Source organism: Thunnus maccoyii, chromosome 4, assembly GCF_910596095.1.
Source record: "Thunnus maccoyii chromosome 4, fThuMac1.1, whole genome shotgun sequence".
In the NCBI taxonomy this organism is placed as follows: Eukaryota; Metazoa; Chordata; class Actinopteri; order Scombriformes; family Scombridae; genus Thunnus; species Thunnus maccoyii.
This window is the reverse complement of record NC_056536.1, coordinates 29437771-29459630: the sequence shown is the minus strand read 5'-3', so window position 1 is coordinate 29459630 and position 21860 is coordinate 29437771. Positions and strand designations below refer to the sequence as shown.

At 38.4% G+C, this 21860-nt stretch overlaps 1 protein-coding gene across 1 annotated transcript; it reads right to left on the bottom strand.

The window, feature by feature from the left end:
• Window positions 1-203: 203 nt before the first annotated feature.
• Window positions 204-6636, bottom strand: hsd17b10 (hydroxysteroid (17-beta) dehydrogenase 10). The gene is made up of 6 exons (XM_042408156.1): window positions 6547-6636; window positions 4671-4835; window positions 2025-2189; window positions 1813-1941; window positions 1601-1709; window positions 204-749 (listed from the first exon to the last, which is right to left on the bottom strand). Exons 1-6 carry the CDS (start codon window positions 6568-6570, stop codon window positions 559-561), a joined length of 783 nt encoding a protein of 260 aa, XP_042264090.1. The 5' UTR covers window positions 6571-6636; the 3' UTR covers window positions 204-558.
• Between the last annotated feature and the right edge of the window lie 15224 nt (window positions 6637-21860).

The window sequence follows — 21860 nt, the reverse complement described above, 5'->3', positions numbered from 1 at the left end:
GTGGATCGCTGACCATTTAGTGACACTTCATGCAAAAGAGGAAGTAGCAAACAAGATAAAATGGTTTGCATGTTTCTAAACTACAAGGATAAAATGACAAACGCAGCTTTCCCAAGTTTACGCTCTTGTTTCCTTCAATCTCTGCCACAGAGCTGGCCAGAGTGAAATATGCTGGAATTTTCCTTCAGAAAAAATAAAAGTGGTCTTGGAATAGATGATCAAACTCATCTGAGGTTTATTATAATCTGGATTAGTTTACAAAACGACCAAAGTGGAGTGCATAAAGTACTGCAATGTTTTGAATGAGTTTCACTTTCACACTCTTTCTCTCTCACAGTCTCGCACACAAAACTGATTCAGTGGTGTTTGTGATCGATAACAGTTTATATTTACTGTACGCAGCTTTCTACAACGTAAAACACGTCAAGCAGCCCCACAAACACACACATTCAGACGCAAAGATTCAACAGTTTTTCTTAAATGGAGGCAGTTTATGATCGGTACATTTTGCTCACGTGGCCACAAACACACACGCACAAAACACACACACGCTTCGTCTCAGGGCTGCATGCGAATGGCTCCGTCCAGTCTAATGACTTCTCCGTTAATCATGGGGTTCTCAGCCAGTGATGTCACCAGATGGGCAAACTCAGCGGGGTCTCCCAGGCGCGAGGGGAAGGGCACCTGGCGGGCGAGAAAAGAGCGCACCTTCTCTGGAAGACCAGCCAGGAGAGGAGTGGAGAACAGACCTGAGGAAGAAGATGAATTTACACGCAAATGAAATGTCACCGTCCAATCATTTCAATCAGTGTTCATATCTTCAGTTTTAAAGACGCTGATGTTTTTAGATGTTTGTTTCCACATCAATACAGCAAAATGGTACAAATGGACAATCTGGATAAAACACAACATCTTGATATTTTACACTTTGATGAAATGTCTTTACAAAAGGTTCCTACTGATTAAAACAATAGTTTAGACTCGCAGGTCTTTAATAAACGCTGTTACATTGGAACATTATGTCACTGAACGTTATTAAGCTTTAATTACTTTTTGTTTAGTTTATCGTTTACTAAAAACTACAGTGCTCTGATGTTTTAAGAAATGACTGAACCTTTGAAAGTTTACATTTGTATCTTGGTTTTAGTAGAATAGTCCAACATTTCAAGAAATATGCTCATTTACTTTCTGTTCTTTCTCATGTCGGTTAGCTTAAGTTAGCATAAAGACTGGAACCAGCTAGCCTGGTTCTGTCCAGAACTAACAAAATCCTCCTAACAGCACCTCTAGAGATCCCTCATTGACATATTACCATCTTAATTATTAATAATTACCATCATCTTCAATCCACAATGTTTTGTTTTTTGCACTCAGTTGGTGCAGATTAGACAAACGAGATATTACGTAAGAGCCACAGAGAAGTCAGAAAGTATTGAGAGATGGAATAACATCACATTGGTTTTATTCTTTTCATACATGTTGAAAATAACAAAAATAATATTGTCTAATCCTTTAACTATGAAAAGAAGAGGTCATCTCTTGTTTTTTTTTAAAACTTCCCCTTAATTCACGTTTGCACAGTTGAAGTCTGATCACTAACCGGGTGCGATGGTGATGACCCTGATGCCCATAGGTGCCAGATCTCTTGCGATGGGGAGAGTCATTCCCACAATTCCTCCTTTAGAGGCTGAATATGCTGCTTGGCCGACCTGAAGCAAAATAAAGAGAGAGAGTAAAAAAAAAAACAGCTGTTAAACAGAGTGAACACTTAGTTATTTTTTTATGTTTATGTGTGTGTGTGCTTTAAATCACCTGTCCATCGAAGGCTGCCACGCTGGCGGTGTTAATGATGCATCCTCTGTGTCCGTCTGCATCAGGCTCGTTCTTCCCCATCGCACCCACAGCGAGGCGAATCACATTAAAGGTTCCTGCGATGTTCACCTGCAGCACATAAACAGAACGAACACATGATCGTCTGATGAGCTGCGACTGCTGTTAGTTTTTCTACCGTCCGTCCGTCTTACGTTGATAACGCGCTGGAAGTCCTCCAGGCTGTGAGGGACGTCTTTCTTAAAGTTGTAGGTTTTGACAGCGACAGCGATGCCGGCGCAGTTCACTGCCAGGTCCAGTTTCCCAAACTTCTCTCTGGCCAGGGACACGGCCGACTGCACGTCTGCCTCCGATGTCACCTGGGAAATGACAAGTATCCTTTTAGACGTCACATTTACATGCATCCTGAATGATAAGATAAATATAACCAACGTCCTGAATTTAGATGTAACCACTATTCTAAATAGTTCATTTTGCAAATACTCTGTAGGTCTTACCATTGTCATTGTTGGTGAATGCTTTATCTGATCTTTTTATCATGCTTATCAAGCTTATTTGTCTATCTTAGCTCCCTTGTGTTTTTTAATTCCTTTTGTGTGCCGTACAGGGTCCAAAAATAACACCCGCCAAGCGTCAAATACGTGTAGATTTTCTGTTTGGAGAGTAAATCTCAGAGGGCTTTTTTATTTTATTTTATTTTAAACACTTCTAAACAGTGCTGTGAAACTGTTGGGGCACTCACGGAGGGGGTCTGACACTGTGTCTACACAGAGAATGTAGTGTGACAAACACGTTTAGCAGAGCAGCAGCAGCAGCGAGTGCTCCGTCTGTGCGTCTACACAGGAGGCGTTCAGGTACAGTGTTGAGTGTAGGTCAACCGCGTTTTAGACATGCTCAGAGCCCAATCACAATGACTGTAGTTACATGTGTAAAAGTCTGTACAGCAGTTTGGTCAATTACAGTTGTTTTTAAATGTGCTCTACAAATAGACTTGATTTGATTAACTTTTGATCAATATATTAAAATAATTTTGCTGAAAGTTTTGCTCAGGCCTCTTCTTCAAGTTTTATTTAACATAATATCTTATTATCTCAATGAAATGTGCTGAAACAAATGTATATGTGACACAAAAAGGCAGTTTATTATTTTGGCTGGTAAAATATATGCTTGGCAGGTGATTTTTTCATCTACCAGTCCTCTTGGCAGGTGAGTCAAAATGTTAATTTCGGACGCTGGTGCTGTTCTTGTATTATTTATTTGTATGTTATTGTGTTGTGTGTATAACAAGCTGCTCTAAAGAAATTAATAAAGTTGTTTGTATTGAATTGAATACATCTATAAATACACCAAAGATGCACTGAATATATATTTTGGTTCATTTTTTCATGTAGGTGAGGAACTACAGAAAGATCTGTCATAAATAAAGTATCTGCTGGGTCAACGTGTCCTGTCTGCACTAGTGATGGTGCTGGATTATGTGAGAGTGCCATCTGCTGAGCAGAGAGAATATTACACCTCTGATATATTCATATTTTATATGCGTCTTTTTTAATTTCCACAAGTGGAATCAATCCACATTTTAATTTACAACATGTCCTGAAGTTCAATACTTCATATACTAATCAATACTGAGTATGATTGATATGAGTTTCATGTGTTTTAGCACTGTTGCTCTTGAATAATACAATGATGTTTGGATTAATATAGATCTGATGTATTATTCTTATTATGTCTATATTCATATACTCTGCACACTTCTAAATGACGGCTCCGGTACCTCAGTGTGTTCTTTAAAAGTGTCAATAAAGATTTTTTTTTTCATAACTTTCTAAATTTTATATTTTCCTTTAAAGTCATAATCTTTAAGATTTTCACGAAACCTTTTTTTTTGATACCGCATGTAGTCGTCATTCTTTCTGCAGCAGTTCAACGTGTTTACATTCTGTAATTATGTCTGTAATGTAGTTTTCTTTTCTGTTAGTGGTGGAGTCCGTCTTCCACGTGCTGAATTTAAAACAGCCTTTTCACGTGCACAAGGGATTCACAGGAATCTACCATTTTTAGACAGAGGTCTATCACGTCAGTTTTGATTATGTCAGTTTAGAGCGAGACAAGGAGAGAAAGGGGCATGATATGTCAGGGACTGATGAGGAATATACTCTACAAAATTCTGTTATTTACCCTCCAAATAGCTAATAATAGCCTACAAAGTTGTATAATTAATCATTTTCCCTCGTGGCCCGGTTACCAGTCTGCAAACCAGGGGTTGGAAACTTTTTTGTTTCAACTCCATCATATTGGTTATTGTGTGCCATGGACGTATTAAGGAACACGGGAGTGTTTTGTCCCTAAACTTTATTCATAAACCGCACTAACGAAATGTCACGCTGGCCAGTGTATTCTGTGTCTATTCATGTCGTATTCTGATTGGCTGGTTTGTGGACGTGGGGTCGTAGCAGCAGTCACATTATGAGAATTTGGTCCTAAATTTCAGAATTTTGCTGTTTTCGGTCGTCTGTGCGCTTGTCTCATAGCTTGATGTAGGAGAACAGTTTTGGGTTGGACCAAAGATTTTACCGCATTTCTCTCAGGATTGTCAACTTTGGTCTCAAACAGCCCAAAATCCCACAGTGTAAAGGTGCCTTAAGACACTCTGACCCCTACATCTATTGAGAAACAACAAGAAATAACACAGAAATACAAAGATTGTGTACTTTTCATACATAAAACCTCTGTATACACTGACTTGTACCATCTTCTCTCTCTGAAACATACATGTTAATGATTTTGTATGAGTGAATGTGTCCAAATCTACTGTGTCTGGTGAGTTTTGGACTCACATCTGCAGGAGCGAAGGCACATCGGTCTCCCAGGCTGGCTGCCAGAGCTGGTCCGTCAGAGGAGGGCAGGTCCAGGATCACAGCGGACGCTCCGTTCTTCACCAGACGCTCCACGGTGGCCCGACCCAAACCGGACGCACCGCCCGTCACCAGGCCAACCATACCCTGCTCAACACGCACACACACACGTCAACAGACATGGACAAGGACAGGAGGAGAGAAGTGCAGGAAAAAGGAAACAGAGACAGATAAAAACAAACAAACAAACAAACAAAAAGAAACCTGGGTCACTGAGAAAGATGAGAGGAGAAAATCAAAACTGCTCTGATTAATTTATAATGCAAAAAACCCCTCAAAAAACAGCTAGTACTGTAAAAAGTTAAATTAATATGAACATTTAATACAATGTAAACAGACTAATTATTCTTTCATTTTGGATATTTTCAAAAAGAATATCCCCTCACCCAGATATAATGCACAGCAGAGTACGGAAATGAAACCTTAAAAATGTGGTGTTTGTACTTGTAAAGCACAATAATTATGCAATAAAAGTGCATCATAAAGGATCTAATGATCATTTGTTTTGATTCAAGGGGATCACCCACAAAAGAAGGCAGGTGTTAAAGGGTTAAACTAAAGTAAAGTCAAACATTTGCCAAATATTCCTCAGTGTCAGCTTCAAAACTCTGACGATTTTCAGCTTTTATTTGTTTAGTGTGATAATAAACTGAATATATTTTGACTGTTAATCAGACAAGAGATTGAATAACTATCATCAGCTTGATGTAGTGAAAGTATTACAGTAAAAGTAGTGGTTTGGTTCCTCTGATTGATTTATTATTATATATGACATTGTTAGATTATTAATAGTGAAGCATCAGTGTTAGAGCAGCATGTTGCTGTTGTAGCTGCTGGAGGTGGAGCTAGTTTCAACTACTTTATATACAGTTAGATAGTTTAGTCCGGTGGTTCCCAACCTAGGGGTTAGGGCCCCTCCAAAGGGTCAGCAGATAAATCTGAGGGGTCGTGAGATGATTAATGGGAGAGGAAAGAAGAAAAAACAAAGTTCTGATACACAAATCTGTTTTCAGTTTTTGGACTTTTTCTCTAATCTTTGATTTTTGCTGAAATATTGGATCATTTGAACATTTATTGACATTAAACAATGTGAGAGGTTTAGAGGGAAAAATCACTATTTGGTGGAGCTGTTAACAACTCATAGACATGTGAAATGTGACCCCGACTACACACTGCTTTTTGTAAGATGTCAAAAGCCAAAAAGGTCTTTAATAATGTCGTATTTTAAAAGCTTGTTATATTATTCATTGTGTCAAATCTTCATCGGAAAAGTAACTAAAGCTGTCAAATAAATGTAGTGGAGTAGAAAGTAAAATATTTCCCTCTGAAATGTAGTGTAGTGGAAGTATAAAGTAGCATCAAATGTTATCTCAAGTAAAGTACAAGTACCTCAATATTGTACTTAAATAGAGTACTTGAGTAAATGTACTTAGCTACTTGCCACCTGTCAAATCCAAAACTAATTGCATGTCTAGCTAGCATTAAATATAAGCACCATATTACATTTGTTTTGTAATTTAGGTGGATGTAAATAACGTGTCTGTAAAAGTCTCCGGTGTCATCGTGATAACCGAGAGGCCGGTTATCAAACACCGGACTGAGTGACTCCAGCATGTTAACGTTAGCTGCACAATGAAACTTCTGAACTACGAGGAAAAAGCAAACAAGCGGGACGAAAAAACACACAAACATCACGACACAGGCCTGTCACAAGTCTCATGCATCATATCCTCTCGGAGAAAACACAGTGAGTGATGCTGTGTGAAGCGATAATAGGTTTTATTATTTCTCTCCTCACCTTGACACACCGAATGTTCGCCATGTTGGTTCTGTGACGTCACGTCGAAGATCGTCTATGCGACAGAGGGAACCACTGAGAGTGAAAAATGCTCGACCGTTTCCTGCTTTTTAAACGTATTCAGGATGTGTTTAAAACATTTCAAGACAGATATCCACATTAATTATTTCTTTTGTAGTAGATCCACCTGAGGTTATTTATTTTGCTACTGCCCTTTTGTGAGACCATAGTTCCGCTTTTATTGGCAGAATCATTGATGGCCATTTCATTTTTTGTTGGATAATGCATTATTTGGCACCATATATTTGGTATGATAACAAAAACTTGAGCGTATACTTCCAATCTTTTCATTTTATTGTAATTTTCATAAATCTCACATGAAATTTTACAGGTAAAAAGTCAAATTTAATGGTATGCACAAAGGAAGTCAAAGAATACACTTATAATTTAAGTAAATAATTTATTAGTTAAGGCAGAAATTCATTGAAATTTGCGGTTTTTAATCCTTATATGAAATTGTATTAATGGTATTAAATGCTACATCCTAGCCTAAAACTTATAGCATTTCTTCTGTACATCTGATAATGTATGCAAAATTCAAATTCAAAGGGCTTTATTGGCATGAAGGTTTCAAGAACAATGTTTCCAAAGCATCAAAGTACAATTTGTCCAAATATTTGGCCAATACACAATAATAGTAATATGATACTTTATTTGTATACTTCTATACTACTTTGTCTAACTTTGTTATGGTACACAAGGAAAATACTTGATCATTTATTTCAGTAAAGAAGGTGGGAAATAAGATCACTTATGAATTCATCATCATGTAGCTTCAGTTCTTGCTCTCACATACACATTAAAGATCTTTTGTGCATTTGGATCTCTAAGGTTACGGCTCTAAACCATCAACACTGTCCTCCAGTGCAGTGCTAAATACAGTTTCCTCTTCAAACAGTTGCATACTGAGGTGTTGCAGAAACATAAATATTCATAATTGTCATAATAATAACCAGTAGGCGATTTGATTCCTCCATACCCTGGTAGCAGAGAGAGGGCAGGGCAGAGGGGTTGTTTAGTTGAATGTTAGTCTGGTCTGCCTGACTCATTGATCCTTTATCTGACTGAGGTTTGTTCAAGTTAGAATCTATGGCTGTGACCACGGCTCTGAAATATCAGTAGCCTAACTGTGCTGTGTATTGATAAATCCATGACGCTGTCCATGGTGCTGAAGTAGCAGACAGATTTGTAATTGCATCTTTTTCTCTCAGTCCCGCCCTTCTGTCAGTTTTGTCTTGGATCTATATTATTCTCTAAACTATATACTATAAATACCCAATTCTATATTATATTTTATATAATAAAATAATTTATATAGTGTCAAATTGCAACATGTAGTCATGGGGTGCTCCTATTGGGCCATCCCCCCTGTTAAGAATTTAAAAAGCACTGATTGACAATAACAGTAAGAATTTGTCCGCTCTTGTGCTACTTTTGTTGGTTTGGGCTCAAACTTTGGAAGAATATGGCTGATGGCCAGTGGTGGAAATGTATACAAGCTGTATTCAAATCCTTTACTCAAGTAAAAGTAGCAATCCAACACTGTAAGAAACCATTATGAGCATTCAAAATCTTACCCAAAGAAAAGAGGCATTATCAGCAAAATGTACCTAAAGTACAAAACATAAAGGACTCATTATATGCAGTACATGCTGGAGGATAACTCCAGTGATTGTGATATTATTATATTACATTACTGAGTTATTACTAATGCATTACAGCATAAACAGCTTTTAACTGTTGTAGTTGACTCCGCTATTTAACCTGAAGAGGTCTTGTAAGTTAGCATTGCTTTAATAAACAAAATAGAAGACTGAAATGTCTGTGTCATAAAGCTGTAAATAATTAGTGTTGAAGGATTGTGAAGATTGTGTTCAGGCGTCACCATGACCAAAACAAGTTGGAAATACCCCTCCTCCAAACCATCTACTCCTTGCAATGCTGAACATAGTACTGCTTTTTGCTTTATACAGGCTTCTCCCTGTTGCCAGGTTAATAAATGCAGGACAAAGATGAATAACTTCAGAGATTTTTCATCAGTAATTTATGGCCATGCATCACAGTTTATACACTTATTGTGGGTTTCCATATAATCTACAAAAGTTATTAGTAACTATAATTATAAAATAAATGTGGTGATAGAGTAAGTTTCCTGCAGAAATGTAGTGGAGTTGAAGTACAACCGAACACATAATGACAACTTAAATATAAGTTCCTCATTTATTTATTCCTCGTTTGACCTGTGAACGTGGTATGCCGTTAAATCATGGTACACTTCTCGACTGATGACTGGCTCCAGAAATTCAGCCAGTGTGAGAGCTCTGTCATGTCAAGTCTTCTTTGGTCGCAGCGTGGAAGAGCAGTAAGGCACGTAAGCTCCGCCCACTCGGTTCTGGCTTGACCAATGGGCGAGCGTTTCAGGGAACGCCCCCCTCCGAGTACATATGAAGGATGCTGACCAATCACAGCAGCCCCTGCGGCTCACTGAGGTCAGTTCAGGCGACCAACTGATGCTTCCTCAGCTCGACTTCAGGGGATTTTACAACATATTTGGACTCAGAGATGACCAGAACATTTAAGACAAGACTACAAATCTCCTGTCACAATATAAATATTAAGATATGACAAACAGCAAAGCAAACAGACAACATTTACAAAGAAAAAGAGCCTTTATTTTCATAATCTGGATACAAAAAACAGGACAAACAGTAAAAGGAGCAACCCTGCATACAGCTGACTGTACAATACAGAACTGAAAAGAACATAAGATGGATAACTGAAGTCTTTGGAGTTCGTTTGATTGTGTTGTATATTGTTGTTTTGTGGCATTTTAAAAATGTATGTATGGTTTTAAGTGTATGCTAATTTGTAAATACATATGTATGAGTATAAATGTATGGGTGCATCATGTAGATCTATTTCTATTTTTTATTTTTATTAATGTAAATTCTGCTTCTATTCAGTTGTTTACTGCGAGCACGAACGCTAAACTCAACCTCAAAAAACAAACAGCTTCTCTGATGAGTCGACAGATGATACAGATGTGTGGTTGATGATGAAAGAATCTGTAAATATTGTGAACTGAATGAGGCAGAGAACGAGATTATTGTAATTCTTTATATCATGATCTGTGACAACAAAAATTGTTTAAAAAAAAAAAGTTCATGTTGTTCGAGATTTAGACTTAATTAGAATTGAAGCTAAAGCTTTAATTGAATTTTCTTTTGATAATGTTTTTGCATTTTCTGAACATATTTCTAAAGCACAGGAGAAAGGCTGCAACTAACAGTTAATGTCATTATCAATTCATCTGTCGATTATTTTTTCAATTCATAGATTGGTCTTTAAAATGTCAGAAAATTGTGATTAACAGTCCACAACTCAAAGATATTCAGTTTACTGTCATAAAAGACTAAAAGAAACCAGAAAATATTCACATTCAAGAAGCTGAAACGAGAATATTGGCTCTTTTTTTTTTCAAAAAATGAGTCAAAATGATTAATTGATTAGTAAAATTAGCAATTCATTAATCAATTAATCGTTTGCATCTCTAATTTTCTGACATTTTACAGCCCAAACAATTAATTAAGAGAATAATCGACAGTTGCAGCCCAAATTTATCTTAATATCATAGAAGATAATGAAATTCATTCTGTCATTTGACAAATCACTGCAGCTCTTACAAAAAAAAGACATGCAACACACACTTTCTGCAACTTCTCATTCATTAACCAACTCAAGGCTACAATAAGGGCTTTCAGGAGGGAAACGATGCACACGTCTGAAGCGCGTTAAGCTGCCACAATGTGGAAGGCAGTAAGTTGTGTGGTTGTATCTCCAAAATAGGGGCTGCAATATCCCACACCCCACAACAACACAACTTACTACCTCACCACAGCACAGCTACACCAACACTGTAGATCTGTCGTCTATGTGGGAGGGGAGATCTACAATTTGTACAGATTAAAACTGGATCTTAATCAAATACGTGTACAACTGAGCTGCAGGAGGGGGGGGGGGGGGTATCTGAAGCTAAATCATTGGATTGATCAATGAGACAGGCGTTGTCTTCTGGCCGGTGTCCAATTTGTCAACAGCCGGCGATACATTAGGACAAGACACAGCTTATAACCAGTGAAATGAATCCAATGTTCTTTGAAGCGCTTGATGCAATTTTTTTTTTTTTTTTTTTTTTTTTTAAAGCACTGTCACCAACGGCAACAGAGGCTTCAGTCACCGTGGCAACCGAACGCAAGATGCGGATAGGCTGTCGGTCTCTCATCATGTAGGGGATGGTTTGGTGGTCGTGAGAAAGACAGTAGGCTGTATAGTTATCTCCCAGATCTGGTGTGATCCTAAAACTATACAAACTACTACCTCATCCCACAGCCCCCTCTTCTTCTTCTTCTTCTTCTTCTCTGGAGTCCAAATCATCGATATCATCACACTTCTACATTTAAAACCTTAGTGTCCCTGCTCTCTTGTTCATTTGTGCCAAATTTCTCTTGACACGTCTTTGACAGGAGCAGGAGGGAAAGATTAAAAAGGACAGGTTCATACTTTTTCCAAGTCTGTCTTAAAACAACAGTCAGGTGTCCATCATCATTCCTCCTGTTCATACCGGCTATTAAAAGATCCCCTTCAAATGTGCTTTCAATGTAGGAGATGGGAGCCAAAATCCACAGTGTGTAAAATGTATTTAAGTTTATCTGAAGCTAATATGAAGCTTCAGCCACCAAAATGAGTCAAATCAAGTAGATATCTTTCAACGTTACAGTCTTTTTAGTGCCAAAGTTCCTCCTTTTGTTACTATACTTCCACCGCAGCTCAATAGGGAAACACAAAGAGGGAATTTATTCATTTGACTCTTCAGCTGAACAGATTGACAGAATATTTTACAGAGGGATTATTAAACTATTTTTTAAAAAAAAGATTAATGGTTTCAGTCATTTTTAAGCACTGGTTGCAGCTTTTCTGCTTTGTATCATTCTAAACTGAATATATTTAATTTTGGACATTTGGTAGGACAAAAAAAAGACATTTATTTTGAAAAGACTTATATTTTGAGAAACTATTTTCTGTGAGGCTGCAACTAACGATTATATTCATCATCGATCAATCTACTAGCGATTGGTCGTTTTGTCTTTTAAGTGTCAGAAAATGGTACATTTTCAAAGAAGTGTTGATGACTTGTTTCCTAAAACCCAAGATGCAACCTGAAATGTCTTGTGTTGTCTTGACTAACAGTCCACACATATATTCAGTTTCCTGTCATAAAAGACTATAAGAAACCAGAAAATATTCACATTTAAGAGGCTGGAACATCAATTGTGGATTTTGTCCCCCCATCAGTTAAATGCATTATGAAGGGATCTTCTAATGGTCAGTATAAAGAGGAGGAACGATTACAGCAAGAAAAACATGTCTCACTGTTCATTTGGGCACCTGACTGTTGATTTAAGACTTGAAACGTTGTGAACCTGTCCTTTAAGGTGTGAGAGAGCAGAAGAGGTGACCAGTCCTCAGAAAAATGATGCAGCCTACTTCTCAGAGGCTTCCTGTCCTTGAAGGAGGGTCTCCAGAGCCAGACGAGAACCTTGGGGACAAAAACAAACACATGTATCATAAGGAGCAGCCACAACCAAACCGCATAATAAACTAAACCAGCAGAGCATCAATCATTAAGCGGCCGCTAACTTCTCTCCTAACTCAGGTGAGGCTAACAGGCTAACCTGGCCACCATCTTAGTTAACGTTAGCTGCCTGGTTCGAGAAAACAGTCGCTTCTGGACACTGCGGTGATGTTTAATACACGAGTAAGAACAAGAAGCAGCTCCTGTTCTTGGCAGGCGGTTAATTAGCGTCGGGATCCAGCTAGCCAGTTAGCCCGAACAAGCTAGCAGGAATTGGCGGTTCTCGACACCCGCCGCCCCGCACACTCTCACGCACCCGCGGCTGTGTGTAATCTGTTAACAGCGTCGGCTTCTCTGACTCGTCGTCGTCGTGTTGCCTGGTGCCAAAGTGAAGCAGTGGAGGGTTTACCTGAATGCTTCGTGTAACCCAGGTGGCTCCGTGTATCATCCTCGCCGTCTTTCCTAAGCGGAGCGGGTCTGCTGCTGCTGCTGCTGCTGCTGCTGGTGGAAATATCGCGAGATGTACAGGTCCGTGGAGCGCGGCCCGCAACGAGATTTCAAGTGCTGCCTCACATCCAACCACACAGTATGGACGTATAATAAGACCTTAATAAGATCTAATAATACGTCCATGAGCAAATCTCACACTGGGACACGTTGCTTTAACCATACAGGGGGAGATTTTACCATTAGGCTGGATTTATGTTTATTAAAGATCCCCTCCAAACATGATTTAAGATGTGAATGAAATACTTTGAATAATAATTTGTGTCTGGTATGTTTTTTCCACCCAAAAAAAAATCAGTTATCTTGTTAAAATCATTATCTATGAATGTGCAAATATTATTTCAATAGTTTAACAGCTGGACACAAGATGTCTCACAAGTCCATTCTCAGTGTTTGTGCACCGGAGGTTTCAAGCTTCCACATCATACTTGTGTTAGTTACATATTGAACCAGGATTGGTTTCCAAACTGTGATGTCATAAATCATGGTTATAGGCCCACCCCTTAAAATTGGATTTTCAATGAGCACATTAACTTTCTACTTTCAGCAGATGAATATGAAAACCAACTCTGCACATAAATCATTCTGCATGGTGAAGCTCAAACAATTTTGAGGGGAACTTTAAGAATGACTATTTATTTGTATGAAGAAAGAAAAAAATCATGTTTGCTTTGAATTCTGTGTGATTGAATTGTGATTGATGTGTAATTTGTGTTTGGCTTTAATGTCCTGTTGAAAGAATTTAGAGAGCTTTAGATTTATTATGATGTTTAGATATGAAAAATATTGAATTATGTTACTATTCTAACTCATTGTACACCCGAAATAACTTACAAAAGGCCCCCAAAGCACTTAAAAATATGTATACTTCTACTTCAGAGGTAAACATTGTACTGCATTTACCTGACAGATAAATGTTACTGGATATGTTGCAGATTCAGATTTTACTCCTCACAAAATTAATATTATTATTTTTAATATTAAATTAAAATATGATGCATTATCATTAATTAAACTGTCCAGCATTTTATAAAATAGAACTAAAAGCTCCACCTTGAACAGATGTTAAGTAAATTTAGGTACATTGTGCTCATAATTCCTCTGTTTCACTCTTCACTTTTAAGTAAAAATTTGAATGCAGGACTTTTACAGTATTTTTACTGTACAGTATTGATAGTTTTACTATTATATGTTTTACTATTAATAGGTAATAGGTTTACTTAAGAAAAATGTTTTGAGTACCTCTTCCATCACTGTCAATACCAGCATGAAAAAGAGTGAAAATAAAGCAGGACATTGTTAGCTGAGAGCCCCAAAATCACTAAATCTGCCCCCATATTCAGCATTTATAAGCAGTATACAAACATTTAATAAATGGTTTATAACACACTATAATGTAGCTGTAAACAGATATGAGTTTTTATTCATGTACTTGTCATCAACTGCAGCAGTGGAAGAAGTATTCAGATCTTTTACTGAAGTCAAAGTACCAATGAAGCAATTTAAAAAATAAGGTAGAGTAGGGACGGTTGCAACTCTTTTTGCAATTACACTGAGATTATTTACAGTAGACCACCATCAGCTTAGTAACCACATCATTAAAATATATCTACATATGATAATAAACTTGAAATTTGACATTTTCTTCTCTTCAAATTTGCATTTGAAGAGAAGTCGGGTGTTGCAACTGATGCCACGCATAGAGACAGTTGCAACATACATTAAAATGCATTAAAATGGTACTTCGTTTTTATTTTACCTGTCGTATTAGTCTGAATATTTGAACTGTTTTACAAACAATGTACTATATCTATGAAAATCACAGTTAATTTGTTTTGTTTGGGCAAAGAGAAGGACTGCTGGGAAGGCAATTAATCTGACCATGTTTCAGTGTTAGAACAATAACAGATAAAAATGTCTACAGCTTCCCCTGACTTCTAAACATGCAGATCACATAACCGTGGTGCCACCGTGGTGAGACCATATGTGACCAGACTGTTCTCATGAAGCTCACTGGTGCAGCACACAGTATTTTTTCAACCATGCCGGTAGGTAGCAGTATTTGTATTAGGTAGCAGTCTGACTGTTTTATAACAAAAGGAAGAAAAATAACTTGTTGCACGTTTAAAACAACATTAATATTTCTTCATCCATGAGGGTAATCAGGATGTAATCTTATTTTTGATGTTGTTTTAATAGTTTTTAATATGACTGCTGAGTACTGCTCCCACAAGCCATTTTATTTTACTTATGTAAAAGTATCAATACATCAATGTAAAAATACTCTATTATGAGTAAAAGTCCTGCATGACAAAGTAAAAGTACATAAATATTAGCAGCAAAATGTAGTTAAAGTATCAGAATCAGGTTTGTTGTAGTAATCATAAATAATGTAAATAAAAACTGTTACAGATTTAAAGTTTAAATTGAAGAGAATGAAATGTCCAAAATATTGACGAGGAATGTGCAACTGTTCATAATGTAAACAGAATATGCAGAATGCAATTAATAATAATACAAGTGTGCATTAATGTAACACATCTTGTTAGATGTGATGGGTAAAAAAATCACAGATGTGCAATTATATGATTGTAAGATTTTACATGGTAGGGATAGAGTCCATGTAAATGTGGGTCCTGGTCTTGCTGATGAGGCCAACTGCATTTTTATTTATCAAAGTAAAAGTAGTGGTTTAGTCCCTCTGACTGATATATTATTATATATGACATCATTAGATTATTAATAGTGAAGCATCAGTGTTAGAGCAGCATGTTACTGTTGTAGCTGCTGGAGGTGGAGCTAGTTTACACTACTTTATATACAGTTAGCTAGTTTAGTCCAGTGGTTTCCAACCTAGGGGTCGGGCCCCTCCAAAAGGTCACCAGATAAATCTGAGGGGTTGTGAGATGATTAATGGGAGAGGAAAGAAGAAAAAACAAAGTTCTGATACACAAATCTGTTTTAAGTTTTTGGACTTTTTCTCTAATCTTTGATTTTTGCTGAAATATTGGATCATTTCAACATTAATAGAAATGAAACCATGTGAGAAGTTTAGAGGGAAAAATCACTATTTGGTGGAGCTGTTAACAACTCATATACATCTGAAATGTGACCCCGACTACACACTGGTTTCATCTTTAACAATGTGTTGTATTTTAAAAGCTTGTCATATTATCCATTGTGTCAAATCTTCATCTGAAAAGTAACTAAAGCTGTTAAATAAGTGTAGTGGAGTGGAAGTATAAAGTAGCATCACATGAAAACACGAAGTACTTGAGTAAACGTACTTTGTTACTTTCCATCACTGGGTATTCAGTTACTTATAAAATTCATATTATTTTGGCCTTTCTTTGCTTCCGTACCAACCGATCACAGTGTTTAATAAGTAAATCTAAAAATCAAGACACTGGACAAAACAAATACTTTTTTTACTAAAAGAATAAATTTTATTTCAGCACTGTAAGTCATTTCCCAACCAGTACAAACATGACTGCCATCTTTGTCTCTTTCTGAACCATTCCTCCCCTCCCTCTGTGAAATCAGACCACCAACAGCCAGACAAATTAAAAAAAAGCTTTCTTTTTTCTCGTCTTCCCACAAACAGTCTGGTGCTTCCATAATGCTAACAATGATGACAAATTATACCAACCATAATTATAACAGCAATAATGATGATGATAATATTTCTATAACAATAATATTATGGATAAATTTTAACCCTTTTCGCTGCACAGGTAGTTTTGGGTGGCCCTGGGTACTGAAGTACATGCATCGGTACACATGTTGCTGGAGGCATGATTTTGACCAACGTGACAAGAAACGGCCCACAATGATCAACTTGAGCACCTTTGCGGGACTCAGCCAAAGAGGAAGGGGGGGGGTGGGTGGGGGTTATACTGGAGCTTGGGGGGCTGGTGAGGGGGGGAGTGGCAGTGTAGAGAGAGACAGACAGAATAGGGACCCTTATTCAAACTGGATAAAATGCTGCGAGAATCCTGCAAATATAATCAGAACAGGTACAACACAACTGATGATTCTTTTCCACATTCTGTATGACAGACATTAATACTGTTTTAACTTCTACAATACAACATAGTACACTTCTATTCTGGGACTTTTGGTTCTCTTAACATTGTCGAGCTCTTCAGAGATGCTCCCATTTTTTTTTTTTTTTTGCGTAGGCAGTGAGGCAGGGTGCTTTTATCCGCCGGACAACAACTATTATCGTTTCACCGGTCGGTAAGAGGTTGAATTTTCCTCGCGACGCTTCGGCTGAGAAGGTTTACCGTTACACTTTGTCTTTTAGACAAAAGAGAGACCACGTAAAAGAAATCTGTCATCTGTGGATTGTAGTTTGTTGAAACTGACTGCAGTAGGAAGTCTTTTAAGGCTGCAAATAACAATGATTTTCAAGTAATTTACTGTTTATTTACTAAATTTATCATTTGGTTTAAAAAAAAAATGTCACAGAAGAGTGAAAAATGTTTTATTCACATATTATATTTACTGTCAAATTAGACAAAGAAATGTAGTAAATGCTCATAACTGAAAAGCTGCAACTAGAGCAAAAAAATGTTGCAGATTCATTTCATTTTGATTGTTTCAAAGTCTTTCTTTTGGTTTTTAAACACCTCAACATACAAGTTCATCCTTTCTTTTCTTGCACATTTTATACGTCATCTATTAAGAGACCGATCTCAGATTTGTGTTTCGAGGAAAATTCAGCCTCTTTCATCAGCCTCCGTGCCCACTTAGGAAGAAGACTCAAAGTGTCTTGAGTCTTTTTGGGGGGAGGGGGGAGTAAAAGGCAAGTTTGAGAGAGCGCAACAATTCCATGTAAGAAAAAATACAAAAGAGGGCGCCAAAACCCCAGCATGACTGAAAGCTTGTTTTGTCAGGTGTCATTCCTTCCTGTGTTATTAGTGTAGATCTGATGTGACCATGTGCAGCGGTTCACACAGCCTAAAATTCAGTCAATTAAGAAAACGTACAAATTGAGCGTGAGCGAGCCGACGGGAGCGGAGAATTTTTTATACCCACGATGCCTACAGGCCGACGTGCCTCACACACACACACACCTCTTTTAACGCCTTCACTCCGCTCGCTCACTCACCGTTCCACGAACACACTTCCCTTCCTTCTTCCCTGTCTGTCTGCGTCTCCGTGACGACCACAGTGTAAATACACCGTTACCTCACAGACTTGTCAGATAAAAATCACACGTGCTGTAATGTCATTATATATATAATCATCAGAAAACTTGTTACTCGGAGGGGAGGTGGGGGGGATGGGGTGGGGCAAACCGTTGATGGTGTAGGGGTTGGAGATAGGGGGATGGGGGGGTATATCGAGGCTTTATAGGGGGTTTTTTTAGAGGGGGATGCTAGGTGTACTTTGGTTCTCAGGTGTTTACAAGAGATGTTTCGCTGCTTTGTGCAAGGGCGCAGAGTTCAGCTTAGATTGATAATGAGTCGACCACAAAAATTGTTATCAGGGATATTATGAAAATCAAAAACATAGTGCAGACGACGATTTTCAATTCGTAACGGGCAATATTTACTTAAACGTACATAATAAACGGTGAAGTGGTCTAAAGATGCCATATAAAATACAGGTAAGGAAAATCGCAATCATTACAGTTCAAATCTCTAGGTTGGCTAAGCGTATTTCAGTACTAACTGAAGCAATGGTAGAAGGATTAGATTAGAAGATGTAATAACATTAAAAATAGTAAGAAAAAACACATTTGCACAATTGAATAAAACAGTTTTGATTTTTTTTTTTTCAGGATTTTTTTTTCCAGACTCTGGCTAGATACATACAGAAACTGATTATCAACGTTAATATAACCTTTACTGTTAGTTGGGTTGATTAAGGGGCGGGGCAGCCCAAAGAGAAAAGAGAGAGAAAAAAAAAAACGGCCAATAGAAACGGTCCTAGGGCTAAAAGGAGGAGAGGCAGAGAGGTTGGGGGGGTAGGGGGGGGTGATAAGAGTGAAAAGAGAGAACTGAAATACAAGGAGGGTTTAACCTGTGTGTGAAATATCTTGAGTGTATTTGTGTGTGTGACTGCTTTCAATGAGAATCAGTGGGCATGGATTAGACCGTCCAGTCTGTCCTGTCTGTCTGTCAATGTATGTATGTATGTATGTGTGTGTGTGTGTGTGTGAGTGTGCATGTACTCTATGAGGATTGGAGGGCAGAGAAAAAGTGAATGAACAGTGTGGTGGGGGTAGAGAGAAGAGGCGAGAGAAAGTGTCATAGCAGGGGGGCGGGGGGGCGTTAGGATAACAAGCATAAAAATCACTGATCAAATATCTATCAAACTAAAACAGACAAGGACAAAAGAGGGACACTACATCATGTATTGTGTTGACTTTTTTTTTTTTCCATACTAGCTACTGTGTAACTCAGGGTTTAACATCTATGTATCTGTGTGTATGTGTGTCTCTGTATTCATGTGTTGTGTTGTGTTGTGTGTGTGTGTGATTGTTTTTGTGTCTACCCGACACCTCTTAACATGTATTTTTAAAATCCGTCCATGCAAAACTCCCGACTGTGGGGGTTTTATAGTCAGTAGAATGTGTTACCAAAAAAATGATCTCTGATGAACCGACAACCACTCCACTGGGAACTGAAACTGCACAAAATCACTTCAGCACAAAAGCAGAGAGAATGCTGCTGGTAACAAATGCAACTGAATACCTGTCTGTCGTACATGTGTATGCATGTGTGTGTGTGTGTGTGTGTGTATGTATGTGTGCTTCTGTGTATGTGTGTTTGTAACTGGCGAGCGAATCGAGAGAGGGCATCGTATACCAGATCACGCTCTGGCTCGCCGCAGAAAAGCCATCTTCTAACAATGTACTGTTGCGATACACATATTTGTACTAATGTCAAAAGTTGAAAGCAGTTAAGTATATGACTCCTAGTAATTCTAGACTTAGTATTTTTCGGCCAGTGGAGCTATATTCTCTAGCCTAGTCTTGGTGTCTTGAGTATTACAGTCCTGTGTTAAGCCCGACGCTGTTACCTACTCTTAACCTATAAAAACACCTACAGCGCTCGGTATGCTTAATCCCTACCAATAACGGCTAACAAGTCCAAACCTCTGATTTCATTTGGTGTTGGTGTAACAGAGACGGCGGCGCAGCCCGGCCCGGTCGTGAGCGTAGGCCTACACTCATCGCTGGGTCAACTGTCAGTGTTTCACTGTAATGGTTGAGTTCATAACAGAGGGGATGTCTGACGCGACTACATTAACACTTACATATAGTCAGGGTTTTTTCTTTTTTTCCTTCAAAAAAAACGGCATTTCATAAGAGCTATTTTTTTTTTTTCCATGTCAATTTTGTGGCACACGATAGAGCATAAGTCATCAACATAGTAAGAAAATAAGGTGCTTCTTGTTGACTTGCCTTTTTTAAAATGCAATGAGCTCATTTCAACCTCTCTTCGTAAGTTTATAGAGATTTACAATGTTCATGGCCAGCATCTCTCAGGCTGTATCTGTCGGTCTACTGCTTTTTAAAATCTGCAGTTCTACCAGTAATTGGTAAGAAGTACATAACTTGTGTTTCCGTTGTCAGATGAAACCTACTGTGGGGGATAACATCTCGTTCTCTACAAACATAAGTGCTCTAATAAAACAATTCGGTATCTTATAGAAGTCTCAGATTGTGAGCGGCACACTCTCGGGTCCGCTGTGAGGCCTCCCTCTCCCCTGTCATGTGACATGTGTTCCGACCCATAAAACCTCTGCCTTGTTTGGCTGAGGTACTCGAGGGCAGGGAAGTGCTTCCTGTTGGTCTAAAGTGACACACCGGAGCTCTGCGGGGCAACAGCTCTCGGTGTTGGGCTATCGTCATGACAACAGTTACTCAATCACCACCCCGGAGATGGAGGGATCTTTGAGGCTTTGCTGCCACACCGGTTATATATCGCTGGCAGCCTCAGTCGGCTAGCCTTATTAAAATACACTTTGGAAATAACTTTTCTGAAATCTGAAATGATTCCCAGGAATCCTTGACGTGGAGGATCAGGAGTCCTTTCAGCTTCATAGCAAAAAGTTCTTTTGTGAATGTGTGAGGCCAGTCTGAAGGGAACTCTGCCTGGCAGCAGTCACCGTAACCCTCACCATTCATTTCCGTCATTCGCTGGGCAGCATTATTCTTTTTCTTTTTGGCCTTAACTCCAGAAGGTGCCTCAGAGTTTTTCATTTCTTTATCACCTGGTAGAGGACTGTCCAGTGTGGTTTAACATTTTTTAAAACAAAGTGCTTCTTTGTCTGAAACCACTCTGTTCACATTCTGACGTCTCTCAAATAGATCTCTACCTTTAAATGTAGTTCTACATGTCATAATGATTTACTTAGGCGCAGGGGACACCCCTCACAGGCTGTCAATTCAACTGTATAGGGGCTTGTTCAAATTCATTATATTTAAATACAACATTAAGTGCTTTTGTTGGGAGAATACAATCAAAGCTTTGGGAGAAAGGGACAAGGGGGATGGGAAGATAATATAATAATGCACTTTTTTTTTTTTTTGGAGGAGCGGGGTAAAATCTTGCATACTTTAGGGCTTAAGGTGCATAAATTCATGGGGTCTCTTAGCACAGCTAAGCTCTAGGCTATGCTACATAGGTCAAAGTAAGATAGCACGCTAATACCATGGTGGTGCAGAAGTGCTCCAGTGATAGATAACCAATCAATCTATAAAAAGGGGTTTGTTGCTAGCGAGTATGCTAACTCTATGTGTTCAGCAGAGCGGCTAGCCTGCAGAGTTTTTGGGGGGGGGACGCGGGTCACTGCACAGAAGAATGATACTTAAATCTTTCCCCACATATCCAGAGTCAAACTCTGAAAACATCTCTCTGAGCTCATGTAAGACAAATCTTAACACGAGATGGCTATGGCAACGAACCGCATCGACACACAACTACCGACCATGGCGACCAGGCCTAGATGCTGTAACCATGGAAACCACATCCAATCTGTCACCGTAACCGCAAGCTTAACATCTGTGTGCAGAGATTCAAACAATGGGACCATTAAAAAAAAAACACAAAATAAGAAACTCAAACTGTACAGGTACCCATACTTAAGAGGGGGCTCG

What these genes read in the sequence shown, in the direction of transcription:
- hsd17b10 (XM_042408156.1), bottom strand. Translation starts at nt 6,570, where the DNA reads ATGGCGAACATTCGGTGTGTCAAG. An exon ending in CGAACATTCGGTGTGTCAAG is followed by an intron (nt 4,836 to 6,546) that starts GTGAGGAGAGAA and finishes CGTGTTGAGCAG; the next exon opens with GGTATGGTTGGCCTGGTGAC. An exon ending in TGGCAGCCTTCGATGGACAG is followed by an intron (nt 1,710 to 1,812) that starts GTGATTTAAAGC and finishes ATTTTGCTTCAG; the next exon opens with GTCGGCCAAGCAGCATATTC.